At 48.5% G+C, this 18,400-nt stretch overlaps 1 protein-coding gene across 1 annotated transcript in view; it reads left to right on the top strand.

The window, feature by feature from the left end:
• The window catches only part of IL12B (interleukin 12B), an 80,301-nt gene that overhangs the window by 23,495 nt on the left and 38,406 nt on the right, over positions 1 to 18,400 (top strand). Inside the window, exon 4 of the mRNA XM_078653738.1 lies at positions 1,778 to 1,886. Within this exon, the coding sequence (XP_078509864.1) occupies positions 1,778 to 1,886 (109 nt within the window). The remainder of the gene's footprint in view (positions 1 to 1,777; positions 1,887 to 18,400) is intronic.

Below are 18,400 nucleotides of genomic sequence, written 5' to 3'. Positions count from 1 at the left end.
CAAAAATAGCAGTAAACTCAGAAAATCAACAGAGGCAAATTCGAACAGGAAGAGATTCCAAAGTGCAAATCATGAAGGTTTATTTAAAATTAAGAATCAATACTAAAGGCAAAGTTAAATGGTTAATCAATCATTTCAAATCAATAGGATAATAACATAAGGTACACCATCTCCATGAATATTCTAAGTATAAGATCAATGAACACTTTGCCAAGGATTCTGCCTCCAAAGGTATATGAAAAGCATTCAAAATCTTTAGGCATGAAATCAAATGACAGTCTACCATGGACTCTGTCTCTTTGAGGAAGGGAACAGGCATTGGCACCCACTCCAAATACAACGGTTCTTATAACATTTTAGCAGCAGAGATTCAAGTCCTGGCCACGGTGTGAAGTAGCACCATGGGCTGGACTCCTAAAAGGGCAACAATACAAGTCAATCATCATTTAGAAGTTTCCTTCGTGTAACAGGCTCTCTATGAAAACCATCCCAAATGTAATAGACAAGTAGGACTTTTAACCAACATGCAGTGAAAATGTCATTGCATTATTAAACAATAGTTGCTTGAAAATATGAATAGGACACAGTAATACTAGTGAAGACACCGATCAGTGAAGAAACATTGTGTGTTTCTCCAGCAAGACAGAAAAATCTCCTCTGCGAGCTCACAAATTTTTACGGCAAAAATAATCATCTCCGCAGAGAAAAGCATATTTCGACTATTTAATGAAGCAAAGGAAAAACACTGTGAGGCAAATGTATTAAGGAATTATGCAGCGCACCAAGTCCCCTTGCTGCACTGTGTGGTTGGGAAAGGGTAGGATTGTTTTGTATCTAACATTATACGGCACATTCCTGCCTTTTCCCTGTGCTGGTACGCAATGTGCTGCCTAGCGCCAATGCAGGCCCCTTGCACCATGGTGCAAGGGTACCTGCGTTGCATGCAGGATTGTTTTTGTGCAGGAAGGTACACCTTCCTGCACAAAAACCATCCTGAGAGGCACTTTCCTCTTTCTATGAATGCTGCAGAATGCAGCACACACAGAAGGAGGAAGTAATGAGGAGAAATAAAGATATTTATTTCCCAGTTAATACTCCACTGCGGAGGTGTATCATTTCGATGCATTCCCAGGTCTACCAGTAATGTTTAATCTCGGACTGTGCCAAAATCCATAGGGAACACCCACGCTCCACCCATGGAACGCCTCTCTGGGGATGAGTAACGCAAGGCAGTGATTTGCGCAATATTGCGTTACTAAGAAGCGCAATGTGGCCTTGCAGGGATTCGTTAATCTAATTTACGAGTTCTGTCGCTCTTGTGCCCCATTTCGTGGTGCAAGGGCGATGCAAGTCTTTGGCAATTTGGGCCTGTATGTACGAAATCATGAACAAAGTGCAACTTTTAAAAGTCAAATTTTTAATGCAACCAGCCAATGCCAAGTAAACTCGTTTTGAGACCTGTTTACGCCAGCTTAGACAAGTTTATTATGTTAAAGACTTATATTTAAGCTGTTTGTGAACTATCCATGTTGATTGAAAACATAAAATGTATTAATTATCCATTAGGTTAATCACCAATTCTCTAGCACATGTTGAGCAGAGATGGGCCCGCAGTCTGTAGATCCCTTCTCCCAGAGCCCTACCGCCGCTCCAGCCCCAGCTGCAATAGTGCAGAACAGAGCCCACTCACACTTCTCCTTAAAAAACACAGACTTGTGCTCCGTATATTGATTCGATGGCTCACACCCCTGTTTTTTTTCTATTGCTTATGGATCAGATGGACATTTCATTGACTGTGAGGCCAAGAATTACAACGGCACGTTCTACTGCTCGTGGCAGCTGAAGGGGCGAGAGGCGCCGCGCTTCTCTTTCGAGGCGCAACATGGGTAAGAGACCGATCCTGGCAGTGATTGCTGCTGCACAGGTGAGAGCTGGCAGATACTGCTATCCACTGCTGCAGCACAGGTGGGATCTAATTGATGACGGCAGCGGTTCCTGCAGCACAGGTGAAAGCTGGTGGATACCAACAGCGAGTGCTGCAGCGCAGGTGAGGGCTGACAAATACCGGCAGTGATTGCTGCAGCGCAGGTGCGATCATCATCTAACCGATGCCGGTAGGGATTCCTGCAGCACAGGTGAGATCTGACAGATACCGGCAGCGATTACTGCAGCACAGGTGAGACCTGACAGATGCCAGCAGTGATTGCTGCAGCACAGGCGAGAGCGGACAGATACCAGCAGTGATTGTTGCAGCACAGGTGAGAGCTGGTAGATACCAACATCGAGTGCTGCAGTACAGGTGAGGGCTGACAGATACCGGCAGTGATTGCTGCAGCGCAGGTGAGAGCTGACAGACAGGTAATAAACAAAAGGGGGAGGGAGAGGAAGAAGTGGATTCTGTCTCCCCTGGTAATATGCATAAACAAAAGGAATCCACTAGATTGGGTTCGGTGATCCCTACAGTGGTGGGGAGCAACCAGTGTTGTTTAAATACCCCTCACACACCAAAAGGCCCCTTGGTGTCATGCTTCATCATCGGGGTCTTTGCAAACCTCTACGGAATGCGGCGTGCTACGACTCACGACTACGTAGGAGCACTGAAAGTGAACTATGTGTTGGTGTGTGTGGGGTGGTAAAATGTGAGTAGTGAGGTGAAAGTGAAAACTAAAAAATACCTGGCTCGTAGGTAAACAAAAACTTTTATTGAGTCCTCGGCTGGTATCATTAAAAAGTGCACTAGTTATCCTCACCTTACTCACATGTACATGTAGATGTCAAAGTGTGCTCTACAAAAATAATTTATGGTGAAATGTACCTATCTGTTTTATTAAAGGTCAAAGTCCGTTGCGCCCTGTTGGCGATATACTGAACTTATAGTAATGGGCTAAGTAGCCTCATGAGCCAAGAGCGTGGTATTGGGGGTCTTCTGTTCTGCCCAATGTGGCAACGGTTACAGCGTGGCCTGGTTGGCTCTCATCCCCTCAACGCGGCTCTGACGAAGAAGGATAACTAGTGCACATCCTTGTCCTGAAGAAGGAGTCCTCTACTCCGAAACATGTTGACGCACTTTTGAGGTTGCCTTACCCTAATCAGAAGAGAACAACCTCGCTTGCACTTTTTAATGATACCAGCCGAGGACTCAATAAAAGTTTTTGTTTACCTACGAGCCAGGTATTTTTTAGTTTTCACTTTCACCTCACTACTCACATTTTACCACCCCACACACACCAACACATAGTTCACTTTCAGTGCTCCTACGTAGTCGTGAGTCGTAGCACGCCGCATTCCGTAGAGGTTTGCGAAGACCCCGATGATGAAGCATGACACCAAGGGGCCTTTTGGTGTGTGAGGGGTATTTAAACAACACTGGTTGCTCCCCACCACTGTAGGGATCACCGAACCCAATCTAGTGGAGAGCTGACAGACAGCATCAGAGATTGCTGCAGCACAAGTGAGATCTGACAGATAGCGGCAGTGATTGCTGCAGCGCAGGTGAGAGCTGACAGATAGCAGCAGTGATTGCTGCAGCACAGGCAAGAGCTGACAGATACCAGCAGTGATTGCTGCAGCACAAGTGAGAGCTGACAGATGCAGCAGTGATTGCTGCAGCGCAAGTGAGAGCTGACAGATAGCAGCAGTGATTGCTGCAGCACAAGTGAGAGTTGACAGATAGCAGCAATGATTGCTGCAGCCCAAGTGAGAGCTGACAGATAGCAGCAGTGATTGCTGCAGCGCAGGTGAGAGCTGACAGATAGTGGCAGTGATTGCTGCAGTGCAGGTGAAAGCTGACAGGTAGCAGCAGTGATTGCTGCAGCTTAGGCGAGAGCTGACAGATACCGGCAGTGATTGCTGCAGCACAAGTGAGAGCTGCCAGATAGCAGCAGTGATTGCTGCAGAGCAGGTGTGAGCTGACAGATAGCAGCAGTGATTGCTGCAGCACAAGTGAGAGTTGACAGATAGCAGCAGTGATTGCTGCAGCACAAGTGAGAGTTGACAGATAGCAGCAGTGATTGCTGCAGCCCAAGTGAGAGCTGACAGATAGCAGCAGTGATTGCTGCAGCGCAGGTGAGAGCTGACAGATAGCGGCAGTGATTGATTCAGCGCAGGTGAGAGCTGACAGATACCTGCAGTGATTGCTGCAGCGCAGGTGAGAGCTGACAGATTCCAGCAGTGATTGCTGCAGCACAAGTGAGAGCTGGCAGATAGAGGCAGTGATTGCTGCAGTGCAGGTGAGGGCTGACAGATAGCAGCAGTGATTTCTGCAGCACAATTGAGAGCTGACTGATAGCGGCAGTGATTGCTGCAGCGCAGGTGAGAGCTGACAGGTAGCAGCAGTGATTGCTGCAGCTTAGGCGAGAGCTGACAGATACCCGCAGTGATTGCTGCAGCACAAGTGAGAGCTGACAGATAGCAGCCGTGATTGCTGCAGAGCAGGTGTGAGCTGATAGATAGTGACAGTGACAGTGATTGCTGCAGCGCAGGTGAGGGCTGACAGATAGCGGCAGTGATTGCTGCAGTGCAGGTAGGGCTGACAGATAGCGGCAGTGATTGCTGCAGTGCAGGTAAGAGCTGACAGATAGCGGCAGTGATTGCTGCAGTGCAGGTGAGAGCTGAAAGATAGCGGCAGCAATTGCTGCAGCACAGTTGAGACCTGAAAGATACTAGCAGTGATTGCTGCAGCGCTGGGCAGAGCTGAGAGATACCAGCAATGATTGCTGTAGTGCAGGTGAGAGCTGACAGATACTAGCAGCGATTGCTGCAGCACAGGTGAGTACTTACAGATACCAACAGCGATTGTAGCAGCACAGGTGAGAACTTAAAGGTACCAGCAGTGATTGCTGCAGCACAGGTGAGAGCGGACATATAGCGGCAGTGAGTGCTGCAGCACAAGGGAGAGCTGACAGATAGCGGCAGTTATTGCTGCAGCGCAGGTGAGAGCTGACAGATAGTGGCAGTGATTGCTGCAGCACAGGTGAGGGCTTACAGATAGCGGCAGTGATTGCTGCAGTGCAGGTGAGGGCTGACAGATAGCAGCAGTGATTGCTGCAGCGCAGGTGAGAGCTGACAGATAGCGGCAGTGATTGCTGCAGTGCAGGTGAGAGCTGACAGATAGCGGCAGTGATTGCTGCAGTGCAGGTGAGAGCTGAAAGACAGAGGCAGCAATTGCTGCAGCGCAGTTGAGACCTGAAAGATACCAGCAGTGATTGCTGCAGCGCTGGGCAGAGCTGATAGATAACAGCAGTGACTGCTGCAGTGCAGGTGAGAGCGGAGGGATACCAACAGCGATTGTAGCAGCACAGGTGTGAACTTAAAGGTACCAGCAGTGATTGCTGCAGCACAGGTGAGAGCAGACATATAGCGGCAGTGATTGCTGCAGCACAAGGGAGAGCTGACAGATAGCGGCAGTTATTGCTGCAGCGCAGGTGAGGGCTTACAGATAGCGACAGTGATTGCTGCAGTGCAGGTGAGGGCTGACAGCAGCAGTGATTGCTGCAGCGCAGGTGAGAGCTGACAGATAGCGGCAGTGATTGCTGCAGTGCAGATGAGAGTTGAAAGACAGCGGCATCAAGTGCTGCAGTGCAGGTGAGACCTGAGAGATACCAGCAGTGATTGCTGCAGCGCAGAGCTCATAGATACCAGCAGTGACTGCTGCAGTGCAGGTGAGAGCTGAGAGATACAATCAGTGATTGCTGTAGTGCAGGTGAGAGCTGACAGATATTAGCAGCGATTGCTGCAGCACAGGTGAGAACTTACAGGTACCAGCAGTGATTGCTGCAGCACAGGTGAGAGCTGGCAGATAGCGGCAGTGACTACTGCAGCACAGGTGAGAGCTGGTAGATACCAGGAGTGATTGCTGCAGCACAGGGGAGATCTGAGAGATACCGGCAGTGATTGCTGCAGCATAGGTGAGAGCTGACAGATAGCGGCAGTGATTGCTGCAGTGCAGGTGAGAGCTGAAAGACAGAGGCAGCAATTGCTGCAGCGCAGTTGAGACTTGAAAGATACCAGCAGTGATTGCTGCAGCGCTGGGCAGAGCTGATAGATAACAGCAGTGACTGCTGCAGTGCAGGTGAGAGCTGAGAGATACCAACAGCGATTGTAGCAGCACAGGTGTCAAGTCAAGTCAAGTCAAAATATTTATATAGCGCGCTATATACCCAGAGGGTCTCAGGCGCTTGAAGAAGGGTGGGGAACTACTTGTCGAATATCCAAGTTTTAAGTTGCTTTCTGAATGCTAGGTGGTTCTGAGTGAGACGAAGGTGAGTGGGAAGTGAGTTCCAGGTCTTAGCTGCCAGGTAGGAGAAGGCTCTACCTCCCATGGTGGTTTTGTTGATGCGAGGTACGATAGCAAGGGCTTGGTTGGAAGATCGCAGCTGGCGGGGGGGGGGGGGTGTAGAAGGAGAGTCGTGTGTTGAGGCATTCAGGTCCAAGGTCGTAAAGTGCTTTGTGAGCGTGGGTCAGGAGGCGGAAAGTTATCCTCTTATTGACGGGGAGCCAGTGGAGGTTTTTCAGGTGACCAGAGATGTGTTCTTTGCGCGGGATGTCTAGTATGAGCCTGGCTGAAGCGTTCTGAATGCGTTGGAGTTTTTTCTGGAGTTTAGCTGTGGTACCGGCGTATAGGGTGTTTCCGTAGTCCAGGCGGCTCGTGACTAGTGCGTGGGTGACCGTTTTTCTAGTTTCGGTGGGGATCCAGCGAAATGTTTTTTTGAGCATGCGAAGAATGTTGAAGCAGGATGATGAAACGGCGTTGACTTGTCTGGTCATCGAGAGTGAGGAGTCCAGGATGACGCCCAGGTTTCGTGCGTGGTTCGTCGGGGTGGGTGCTTTTCCAAGGGCCTCTGGCCAACAAGAGTCATCCCAGGCGGAGGGGGAGGTGCCTAGGATGAGGACTTCTGTTTTGTCTGAGTTCAGTTTCAGACGGCTGTGCTTCATCCACTCGGCTACTTCTTTCATTCCTTCGTGTAAATTGGTTTTGGCGGTGTTAGGGTCTTTGGTGAGTGAGAGGATCAGTTGAGTGTCGTCAGCGTAGGAGATGATGTTGAGATTGTGTTGGCGAGCGATGGCCGCAAGGGGGCTCATGTAAACGTTGAAGAGGGTGGGGCTGAGTGAGGATCCTTGTGGCACGCCGCAGATGACTTCAGAGGCTTCTGACTTGAATGGTGGGAGGCGGACTCTCTGGGTTCTTCCAGTGAGGAACGAGGTGATCCATTGCAATGCTTTTCCTTGGATTCCGATGTTCCTTAGGCGCTGTAGAAGGGTGTTATGACAGACTGTGTCGAAGGCAGCGGAGAGGTCGAGGAGGATGAGGGCGACTGTGTCTCCATTGTCTAGTAGAGTTCGAATGTCGTCTGTTGCTGCGATAAGGGCGGTCTCAGTGCTGTGTTTGGCTCGGAAGCCGGATTGTGAGGAGTCGAGGGATTTGTTGGTTTCGAGGAAGGTGGCGAGCTGGTTGTTGACGGCTTTCTCGATGACTTTGGCCGGGAATGGAAGAAGCGAGATGGGGCGGTAATTTTTGAGTTCGGTGGGGTCAGCTGTGGGTTTTTTCAGAAGGGCGCTGAGTTCCGCGTGTTTCCAGCTTTCCGGGAAGGTGGCGGAGTTGAGGGAGCAGTTGATGACATCTCGGAGGTGTGGTGCTATGATGGAGTTTGCTTTGTTGAAGATGTGGTGAGGGCATGGGTCAGTTGGGGAACCTGAGTGGATGGAGTTCATCAGGCGGATGGTGTCCTCAGTGGAGATTGGGTTCCAGTCGTTAAGGATGTTCAAGGGGGGTGAAGGTCCTGCAGCGGGTTGGGTAGGTTGATCTCCGGGTCGGTTGTCGAAGCTGTTGTGGATGTCAGCGATTTTGTTGTGGAAGAAGAAAGCTAGGGAGTCGCAGAGGGCTTGGGAGGGGGTAATGTCATTGGAGTTGGCTGATGGGTTGGTAAATTCTTTGACGATGTTGAATAATTCCTTGCTGTTGTGAGCGTTGTTATCTAGTCGGTCTTTGAGTGCGGCTTTCTTGGCAGCCCGGATCAGTTGGTGGTGTCTGCGGGTGGCTTTTTTGAAGGCGTCTCTGGTGCTGGTGTTTGGGTCTTTTTTCCAGGCCTTCTCGAGGGATCGACAGAGTTTCTTCGATTTCTTAAGATCATCGTTGAACCAGGAGGCGTTTTTGCTGCCTGGTTTTATTTGACGTTTTTTCAACGGTGCTAGGATGTCGGCGCTGTTGGATAGCCATTGGGTGAGGTTAATGGCTGCTTGGTCGGGGTTTGGGGAATGGGCGGGGGGGTTTAGAAGAAGCGTTGAGGAGATCTGGTCGATGGTGATTTTGTTCCAGTTTCTTCGCAGGGTGGGTTGAGGATGGTTGAGGAATGTGGTCTTATTGTAGGAAAAGTGAACGCAGCTGTGGTCCGTCCAATGAAGAGCTGTGGTGTGGCTGAATGAGACATGTTTGCTGGAGGTGAAGATGGGATCGAGCGTAGTGAGAACTTAAAGGTACCAGCAGTGATTGCTGCAGCACAGGTGAGAGCAGACATATAGTGGCAGTGATTGCTGCAGCACAAGGGAGAGCTGACAGATAGCGGCAGTTATTGCTGCAGCGCAGGTGAGAGCTGACAGATAGTGGCAGTGATTGCTGCAGCGCAGGTGAGGGCTGACAGCAGCAGTGATTGCTGCAGCGCAGGTGAGAGCTGACAGATAGCGGCAGTGATTGCTGCAGTGCAGATGAGAGCTGAAAGACAGCGGCAGCAAGTGCTGCAGTGCAGGTGAGACCTGAGAGATACCAGCAGTGATTGCTGCAGCGCAGGGCAGAGCTCATAGATACCAGCAGTGACTGCTGCAGTGCAGGTGAGAGCTGAGAGATACAATCAGTGATTGCTGTAGTGCAGGTGAGAGCTGACAGATACTAGCAGCGATTGCTGCAGCACAGGTGAGAACTTACAGGTACCAGCAGTGATTGCTGCAGCACAGGTGGGAGCTGGCAGATAGCGGCAGTGACTACTGCAGCACAGGTGAGAGCTGATAGATACCAGGAGTGATTGCTGCAGCACAGGGGAGACCTGAGAGATACCAGCAGTGATTGCTGCAGCATAGGTGAGAGCTGACAGATACCAGGAGTGATTTCTGCAGCACAGTTGAGAGCTGAAGGATAGCACCAGTGACTGCTGCAGCACAGGTGGGAGCTGACAGCAGCAGTGATTACTGCAGCACAGGTGAGAGCTGACATATACCGGCAGTGATTACTGCAGCACAGGTAAGAGCTGACAGATAGCGACAGTGATTGCTGCAGCACAGGTGGGAGCTGACAGCAGCAGTGATCACTGCAGCATAATTAACATGAGGAAGAGGTGGCATGTGCACCGAAAGTGTTATACGCATAACTGACAACCCTGATGCATATTCCTTTGATCACTGCTGTACAGAGAGCTATGAAGTCTATTGTGAGTCCTTATATAGGTAATTTTGAAACCATGTCTCTGGAACCATTTACTTCGAATGCAGCATCTACTTCCACCTGACTAACTCTATCTCTCTCTAGGAAGAAACGTTAATCACCGGAGATATTATGACATTTTATTGTTGCCGAAAATTGCTCGAGACCAGGAAGGAGGCAGCAAATGCTTTTAAAAACAAAATATACTCAAAAACATGACGCTCCACCCACAGTCAGCTCTCAGTACGATCTCACCGGTCGCACCGCCCTAGAGCCTCCCTGCTCAAGGGTCCTATGACCTCAGTGAAAGAGTCACTGTTGCTCTAGGGTGTGCTGCTTCGTAGGCCTGCCCGCAAGACTGGAGGTGAGCTTCATTAGGGGTTGTAGTGGACAGGCCTTCAAGGTTAAGCCACCGCTATGGTCCACCTGCTGGAGTTCTGATTTGTTACCTTTGCCTCAAATTGTAAAGCGCTTTGATATCCTTCAGGATCAAGTTCGCACTATATAAAACTTTATAAATAAAATAAACTATCAAGTCAGACTCCAGGATCATATTCCACCTACGTTTTGGAATGAAGTGAGGCAGACTCTTGCTCAGCTTCTGTTGGAAGTTTGTAAGAATTCTTTAATCAATGCTTGGATTCCGACAGAGTAGAAACAGTCAATAAATGTCCCATTTTGAAAAAGCAGAATGCAGATCAATCAGTTCTTGTCAATTTTCGTCCCATCTTGTTACTTCCTTTTGTGGACAAAATCTTGGTGAAGTATGTCCACTGGTTGCTTGTAGGTTTTCAGGAACAACACCATATTCTCAAGCCGGTAGAGTCTGGCATCCGTCTGGCCCACACAACTACATCTGCCTTATTTGCAGTTCTAGATGATCTGTGCTGCCAGCTGACGAGGCGGATCTGGTTGCTTTAGTTCTTTCAAACATTTCTGTGGCATTTGTTACAGTTTTACATCCCACTCTCTTCACCAGGATCAGGGGTTTTGGAATTGGAGGAACAGCCCTTAAATTATTCAGATCGTATTTAGAGGACATACACAAAGTTGTCTATCTTCCTCCTTTCACGTCATTTTCAGAGCTTTTGGCCAAGGAGTTTCTCAGGGGTCTGGCCTTACCCCCACCCTATTTGATATTTATATACGTCCATTGGCTACTTTAACCACTTCTTTTAGTGTCACCCGTGTGAATTATGCCGGTAACACTCAACTAATCATTGCCTTGGACAAGACAGCAGGGCTTAATTTGAGCCAGAGCCTGCCGGTGCTCAGCACCGGCACTTAATTATGGGGGCCGGGTCTATCACACGGCATTAAGTGCACCTGTCCTCCCGCCTTAGAATTTAATTTTTTTAAAGTCGTGACTCGTGCGTGTCACTGCGCACTGACTGGTGACTCTGGCACACACAGAGAGCGTGGCGCTGCTGTGCTACTGCTGTCAGTGTTGTGCCAAACTTGTTGATTCACTTCGATGATGCATGCACTGGCAGTACTTACTGCTGTGTCGGTGACGTCACGTGCCTGCTGCTCCCAGTTTACTCTCAGTCTCTCTCTTCAAGAGTTCCCGGCCGCGGCGCGGATCAGGGCCCCAGTGGGCGGGACACTGTTGAGTGTTGTTGCAGGGGCCAGGGCAGGGCACTGGGCAGGGCTTTGCTGCGGGGGTTGGGGCTGTGCGCGCCAGAGGAAGCGACGCGTGCGCAGATTGCATGCAATTGAATGCATTGCAATTCGCATTTTCTCTGCCCGCCCCAGCATACCCACACCTCTTCCTGGCCCTCGCTCAGTATCTAGTATTCGCCGCCCAAAGTTGCTGGACTCGGAGTTGGGAGCGCTCAGCAGGTGAGGGCGAGGCACGACTCGCGAGGCAGGGCCTGGCACCCTTAGAGTGATTAATTAATTTACTGGTGGTGGCCAGTCAGGTTTTTAAAATCATCCTGATTGGTCTACCTAGCACTGCTACGAGCAGCGCCTGGACAAGATGGCCTGCCCTGGGGGTAGGCCGGCGCCGGCCGAAATAAATAATCCTCATGATGAGCAGAGCTGCGCTTCCACAGGCAGGTGAGGCGAGGCAGGCAGGGCTGGCACTGGGCAGGGCCTGGCTGGGGGCGGCGGGGCCGCAGGGACAGGATTACGTTTTTTAAAAATTAATTCATTGTTGATTGGTTGGTTATCATGAAGATTGGCCTGGGAATGATAGGCGGCGTAGGCCGGCAGACACATATATCATGAATTAACTAATAAATCTGCGCAGGTGAGGGCTACAGATTTACTTTTTTATGTTCATGGACGTCACACTGCTTAAATGTTGTTTCTGATGCCCTGCTGGCTACTGGTACTTTGATCATCACTAATCGATGCACGATCATGTTTGTTGTTGCCAGCAGTGTGCACTGGCTATTTGTTGCGCAGTTGCGGGCTGCCTGGAATCAGTACAGGATGCAGGTCCAGGGCAGGATTCGGTTTCGTTTTCAGGGCAGGCTGGGCACGCTCATAAAATCTGTGGGGGTTGGGGCTGTGCCAGGCAAGCAGCGTGCGCAAATGTTCTGACTTACACAGTAACATTTGCAAAGCAGGGCTGGGGTTTTCTGAAGCAATGGATACGGCGTGAGGTGAGAGCAGTCCTGGGTGAGAGAGACACACAAACCAAGTACACACTGAAGGCAGGAACAATTTATTTATATGTATTTGTGCAATTTTATATAGCGCGAACTTTCCCCGAAGGTGTCAGAGCGCTTTACATAGGACCCAGTTTCAAACATAAGGACTGAAGGTTACAAGCGGCAAATTTTTGACTTACATAAGAACCAGTTGAAAACATATGGACTTAGGAATACATGCGTTATAAAAAAGGTACAAACAGAAAAAATTGCATATGGTACAACCTTTATTTTCCCAGTGCAGAGAGACTTGCTATGTCAGAGATGAGGCAGACTGGTGATTAATGTTGTTCCTGCTGGAGAGAGGTCAGAGTTTTATCTAGTGGCAGTTTCAGTTTTTACTACCATTAGGTAGCCCAGAGGGTTAATATGCCTACTGCAAAGAAAGTCTACAAGCATATTGTATTGAACTGTATTATATGTGGATAGCTCAGTGGGTTGCAGCTTTTGTCACAGAGATCCCTTTGTTACATGTGGTTCAGCCGCAACTGAAGCTGAGTTTGTGGTGGAGGGTGCTGATTTTTAGAAATTAAATAATCGCTTTAAAAGCACCTGCTGCAGAGTTCGAATTTCTTGTTGCTCAAATGAGTGTGATTTCTAATATTTGTTTATTTTTATTGACTTCATTGCATGATTTTGGTCGCAAGAAAGTGCCGCACATTTAGTCATTGAATGACTCATAAATCCACTGAATGTATGAAAATGTCACACATAAGCAATCTGAAACATTGGCAGCAATGAGTGTGGTAGCAAACAGCAGCAGTGCACCAGGCTGCCTAATCTTATAAAACCAGTTCACTGAGCAAAGACAGTACAGCCAGCCAGTCCAGCCAGTGTGTGTTCCTGCCGGCCGGCTGGACCGCCCAAGCCACAGTGTGTGGGTGAGGGCAGCTAAGGTGCCACAGAGGGGTCTTAGGTCACAGTCACAGACAGTAAGAGACTCCGGGGTCAGAGAGCGGTGGCGTAGTTGGAGAGAACGCATTCCCTGCAGCGGTGTCTGTTCCCACTTCCCAGGCTCCTGTTGAAAGATTCATGGCGGCTGAGGCCAGCCCTTACCAGGCTGAGCCCCATGGCCCAGCCGGTGGTAACTCAGGCAGCAGGCTGAAGGAAGAAGTGCTGGCACCGGCCCTGGCCATAGAGGTTTGCCTCAAACTTCTGGCAGCGAGCAGGAGGGTCCTCGGAGGGGTGCAGAAGGCTCCAGAGGGTCTAAAGTAGAAGAGAGGCTCTTAGCAGACAATGCTTCAACAAAAGAGGCAGCATGGCACTGTGGAGAGAGGTTCCTAGAACAGGGACAGCTTCCAGAGGGAGCTATGCCCGGGGGTGTGGACAGGTGTGCTGATAACAGCAATGCTGTGGGAGGCGACAGGCTGGGGCTGTGGAAAAGTAAATTTTGTCATGTTCTGTGTCCCTACGTGTCATCCATCAATGTTATGTGTGCATGACCAATATGCATATGTTATTCCCCATGTCCGATTAATGACGCAATTATAGTTGTGTCCTCCTCTAGTATGCTAGTTTCCAGTCCTCGTGAATACTACGAATATCCGGCCTATGTAAAGCTACGTTGCCACGTTTCTCAGTGTGCACGTTATTTCATTATAAAGTCCCCGTTTCCAGGCCTCAACAGGGCCCGGACATCAGATTCAGCTCCTGTCTCCTGAAGCCTCGCTGAGGAGTGATCCAGCCCCCACCTGTATCCTCGACCTTTCACTTACTTCCTGCCTCGCAGTGCCCAGTGCAGCTTGGCTCTGCCTCTGAGTCTGCCAAGACTATGTTATGATTCCAGCTATCAGTTCAGTCTTCCTTCTCTGCATTCCTAAGCTACTGAACTGCATCAATAGTTTCCGTCATTGTCTAGCCTATTCGGCTCCACGTTAGAGAAATACTGTATTTAATGGTCATTTAATATTCTTCATCACGCACTACATGTAGAATAAATGCATGCTCCAGTCTTAGAGTCAATTAGCTTTTCCCCTCATGACTTCTAGTTTATATCAACATGTTCCCTAAACATCAGATACTAGATAGGGTTTAGGTACATGTCGCTCCGACCCTCCAGACTTTAGTCTCTGCTCCTAGCACAGAGTTCATAGCCCCCAGCTTCTCCTAGTAACACGTCATTGCCAGTTTGCGCGCACCACCAGGTTAGAGGTCCCGGCTCCTTAGGTAGCCCCCTCCAATGTTTCCGCCCATTTCATGACATATTCTGTTACGTTTGCATCACATGTCTGAGTTACACCTTCTTTTTACTGTTATCTTTCGCGACTGCTACGCGTCACGCCTTCTGCTCCACCCACTGCTACGCCTACTGCAATGTAATGCTATGTGTTTGCGCTATGTATATATGCTCGTGTATTGTTATTAAAAGTTAGCGCGCTCATCCCAGCCCCAGCAGCTGCTGGGCCCTGTCATCCTATTCCTATGCAGGTTGTCCTGTTCCTGTCCTTGTGCTGTATTAAACCTGCAAAACTCCTACTACCTCGAATCTTGACTCCTATTTATTGAGCTATCTGTTATGATATATGTCTAGTCAAAAATAGGGTATTATTTATTTATTTACCACATAATGGCGCCCGAATAGGGACTTGCCCTTTCCCCACGCGTCGGTGAAGCCACGCCGACCCCCTGACCCTCTGCAGTCGTGACGGAACTCTTCTGCGCAGTGGCAGATATTTCTGCTCAAGTATCCCTCAGGCCCACGGAGGAGACGGAGGAGGCGGTCCAGCATCCAGACGAGACGGTGGAGGAACGCGGCGAGTCCCGACCAGAGCCCAAGCCAAGAGTCCAAGGTCCGAGGTATCCGGAGGTCCACCCGTAACTGAAGTCCGAAGTCCGAAGTTTGTCGTCGTAGCAGTCCAGTCCAGTCCGAGGCCTTCCGTTCTTGCTGCCCGGTGAGTACCGTTACTGGGGTGGTATCTAGACAGGGTCAATTTAATTGACTCTGGTCTGTGGGTTGGTGGTACACAGTCCCACAAACGAAGTGTCCACTTCGGTGGATGCGGGTCCTGACGTGTCTCTTTATGAGACCGGTAAGTTTCGTACTGTTTCAGCAGTGCATCTAGTTTCTGTTCTAGTCAGTTCTGTTCTCGAGAAATTTCTCAGTATTCTCAGTATTCTCAGTATTCTCAGTATTTCCAGGTAGTATTCTGTTCGAACTGTTATTTTAAATGTTTTTCATGTATTTTAATGTCGTGGTATGAATGGAGTATAAGTATCGTGTTCATTGTGTATTGTATTGTGTCTAGATTACAGTTCAGTCATGCCCATATTTTCCAAGTTACGTCAGTTAAAAACTAGAAAGGGTCTGCTGGAAGCAGCAGTTCCCGTCCCGCCCAGGGACAGTCCAGGTCACTTTATGTATCAGAAGCATGGCATAAGCGCCATATTGTATCTAGATTTATGGGTAGAGTATACCAAACAGTTAGAAGAAAAGTATAGATGGCCCGTATCGGGTACATGGGATGCCGAATGCATCATGCGAGTAGAAGAAGCATTATGGAAAAAGAAAGCCAGACAATCACAGAAAGATGCCATCGAGTTATGGCGCAAAGAAGCTCATAAGAGAACCGAAAAAGAAATCAGAAAGTCAGAACTAAGTAGAGAATCCCAAGAACGAGCCCAAGAAAGAGAATTAATCGAGATAGGTGAACGAGTTAGAACTGAGCAATCAGACAGACAGAGGAATGCCCTCATTAAGGGTATGTATCCTCTTCTTGCTGAGGGCTTGCCAAAAACGACCCCGGAGGCATCCAGTAATTTCCCGCCACCGTTAGTTCCGACCAAGCTACGTCACAAACCGACCGCAGCTGATATTTTTATTTCGTCCTATCTGGACGACACAGTCCCCGAATATGCAAATCCTGTTCGCGCTCCGCCAGTCCCTGTAAATCAGGTAATTCCTGCTCCTCCAGACACCGGGGTGCCCTTAACAGCTCCCCCGGGTCAGCCCGCCATACAAGTCCAGCCCACGTTACAATTACCGACCCTGCCAGGACGGAAAGCATCAGTTGATGATTCTAGTTTAGGGGCCGCAGGAGGAGGTCTTCCTCAAACCCCGCCGCCATACAAGCGTTTATCAGCACTCGAATTACATGCTCAAGCATCACAGCGTACTCCCAAGAGTAATAAGTCTGTTGCAGAAATCAGGCAAACCCTTGGCGAATGTGTCTATGACCCAGTTCCAGGCGAGTTTAATATGGTTTTATATTCCGTACGCGTAAGGAGAGTGACCGAGTATCTAGTCACCCTGCCGAATATGAAAGAAGATCTAGACAGGATATATCGTTTCATCCGTACAGGGGATGACCCAGAAAGTATTAGTGATGCCATGTCTCAAAGGAAAGCTGAGATCCAGCGTATGATATTAAAGTTCTTAATTAATTGTCTAATAAGAGAACAAGATTACCCGTCTAAAGACCCGGAAGAAATGAAAACTCTAACAAAGTGGAGTGATAATATAGCCGAAGGAAAGCACAATACCATTGGTGCCATGGAAAGTATGTACAAGAAAATTCGTAGAGAGATAATAAAGATACACGAACAGCGTAAAGCCGCACAAGTAAGCGAGAAAGAAAGTACCTCTGATCCTGAAGAGGAAGACGATGAGAATACTGCCAGAATAGCGTATGTAGGAAAACCCAGATTTCCAGATCGCCATTTACGTCTAGAACACAAGCCAATTTTCCATCATTCAGCACCAGAACAAGGTTCCCTAGAACAAGTACTTCAAGCTACCGATCACATTCTGAAATCACGAATCGGTTACAGTGAGTTAAGTACCATGCATGAACAGGAACTAGCCCGATCAGCAGTCCGATGGATTACTGATTCTACCACTTTTCCAGACGAAATAGTGGCACAAATGTTTCTGAAATTGCCCCCAGCCGAGCAGCGACTGGTGGGTATGTATATGATTCAGCACCTCATTACTCTGTATGAGGGTCAACATTCTGATCCAGGCCCGTTACATGATATCCTGAACGAGTTACTCCAGTACAGATGGAGAGGTCTAGGTACCGATTTAATTAGTGTCATTCTAGAACAACGCCATAAATATAGAACATTCTTAAACCCGCATTTTGTTCATGTCTCACCCCCAGAAAGTAAATCATTCTACATAGACAGACAGAATCCGTTACGAGAAGTCCACCCAGTCAGAGGAACGGGTGGCGAAATGCAGCGAGTGTTTGTATACACTCCGATCACAAAGATGGAACTCCTCGAAATGAAGAAATTAATTCCCTGTCATGACAAAGATCCAGCAGGGTTCCATAGAGAATTAAAAGACATGCTCCGTATGGGAGAATACACTTACCCAGATATCATTAAAATGTTAAAGGTTCTGCTACCCGCAGGGGTGTATGAAAAGCTAAAGGAAAAAGAATGGGAGGTGGGAGAGAAAAAGATAGATTGGGCAGTTCTAGAAGCAGAAGATAAGATACGTGTACCAGGTACTGGTCTTGGAGAGAAATGTAAAGAATTACCAGAATTATTAATTCAAGTTTTACCCAGATTATTAACAACGAGAAAGGAAGACTGGGATGCAATCTCAGCCTGTAAACAGAAACAAGATGAAGATATTAGTGATTTTTATTCTAGGTTTGAAAAGTGCTTTAGTATCAACAGTGGTCTCAAGACAAGTAGTGAGTCATACCCTCACCTTTTCGTTACCAAATTAGTCGAGAATTCAAGCCCACAAGTTAAAAACCGAGTTTTGAAAGTCGAAAGCACCTGGCAAGCAAATACTCCGTCCCAGATGCTCCAGATGCTCCAGTACCACCAGAATAGAATCAGGGAAGAGCAAGAACACGAGAGAAAACGTATGAAAGACACGAAAATGAAAGTACTAGTTGCACAATCTGTTCCTCAAGACAGTCAGAAGAGGGGTCCGAATCAAGCCAGTCATCCTGCAGCTCCCGTTAAAGGGAACTGCAATTATTGTAAACAGCCAGGTCATTTTATAAATGAGTGTGCAGTTCTGAAACATAACATAGCTACTGGTAAGACTAAAGAAAGACCACGTCCGCCTAGACAAGAGCAAGTTTCACAGATTCCTCAGCCACAGAATGCACAACAGACAGTTACAGTACCGCAGCCTATTGCTGCAACACAGCATGTTACATCGCAGATGTACCAGTATGCACAGTCTGAGTATCCAGAGTATCAGCCATATTCATGAAACAGCCTAGAGAGGGAGGTAGGCTTGCCTCTCATCGAGATACCTGTAGATCAAGAGGGTCCCTATGTTCATAGTCAAGTATTAGGGAAAGACAGAAAGTTTTTGATTGATACAGGGGCAAGTAGGACCACCATCAGTCACGCCGAAGTTCCA

The sequence above is a fragment of the Lissotriton helveticus genome, chromosome 7 (assembly GCF_964261635.1).
Source record: "Lissotriton helveticus chromosome 7, aLisHel1.1, whole genome shotgun sequence".
Lineage (NCBI taxonomy): Eukaryota > Metazoa > Chordata > Amphibia > Caudata > Salamandridae > Lissotriton > Lissotriton helveticus.
The sequence above is the reverse complement of the archived record's forward strand: the minus strand, read 5'-3'. Positions and strand labels throughout refer to the sequence as shown.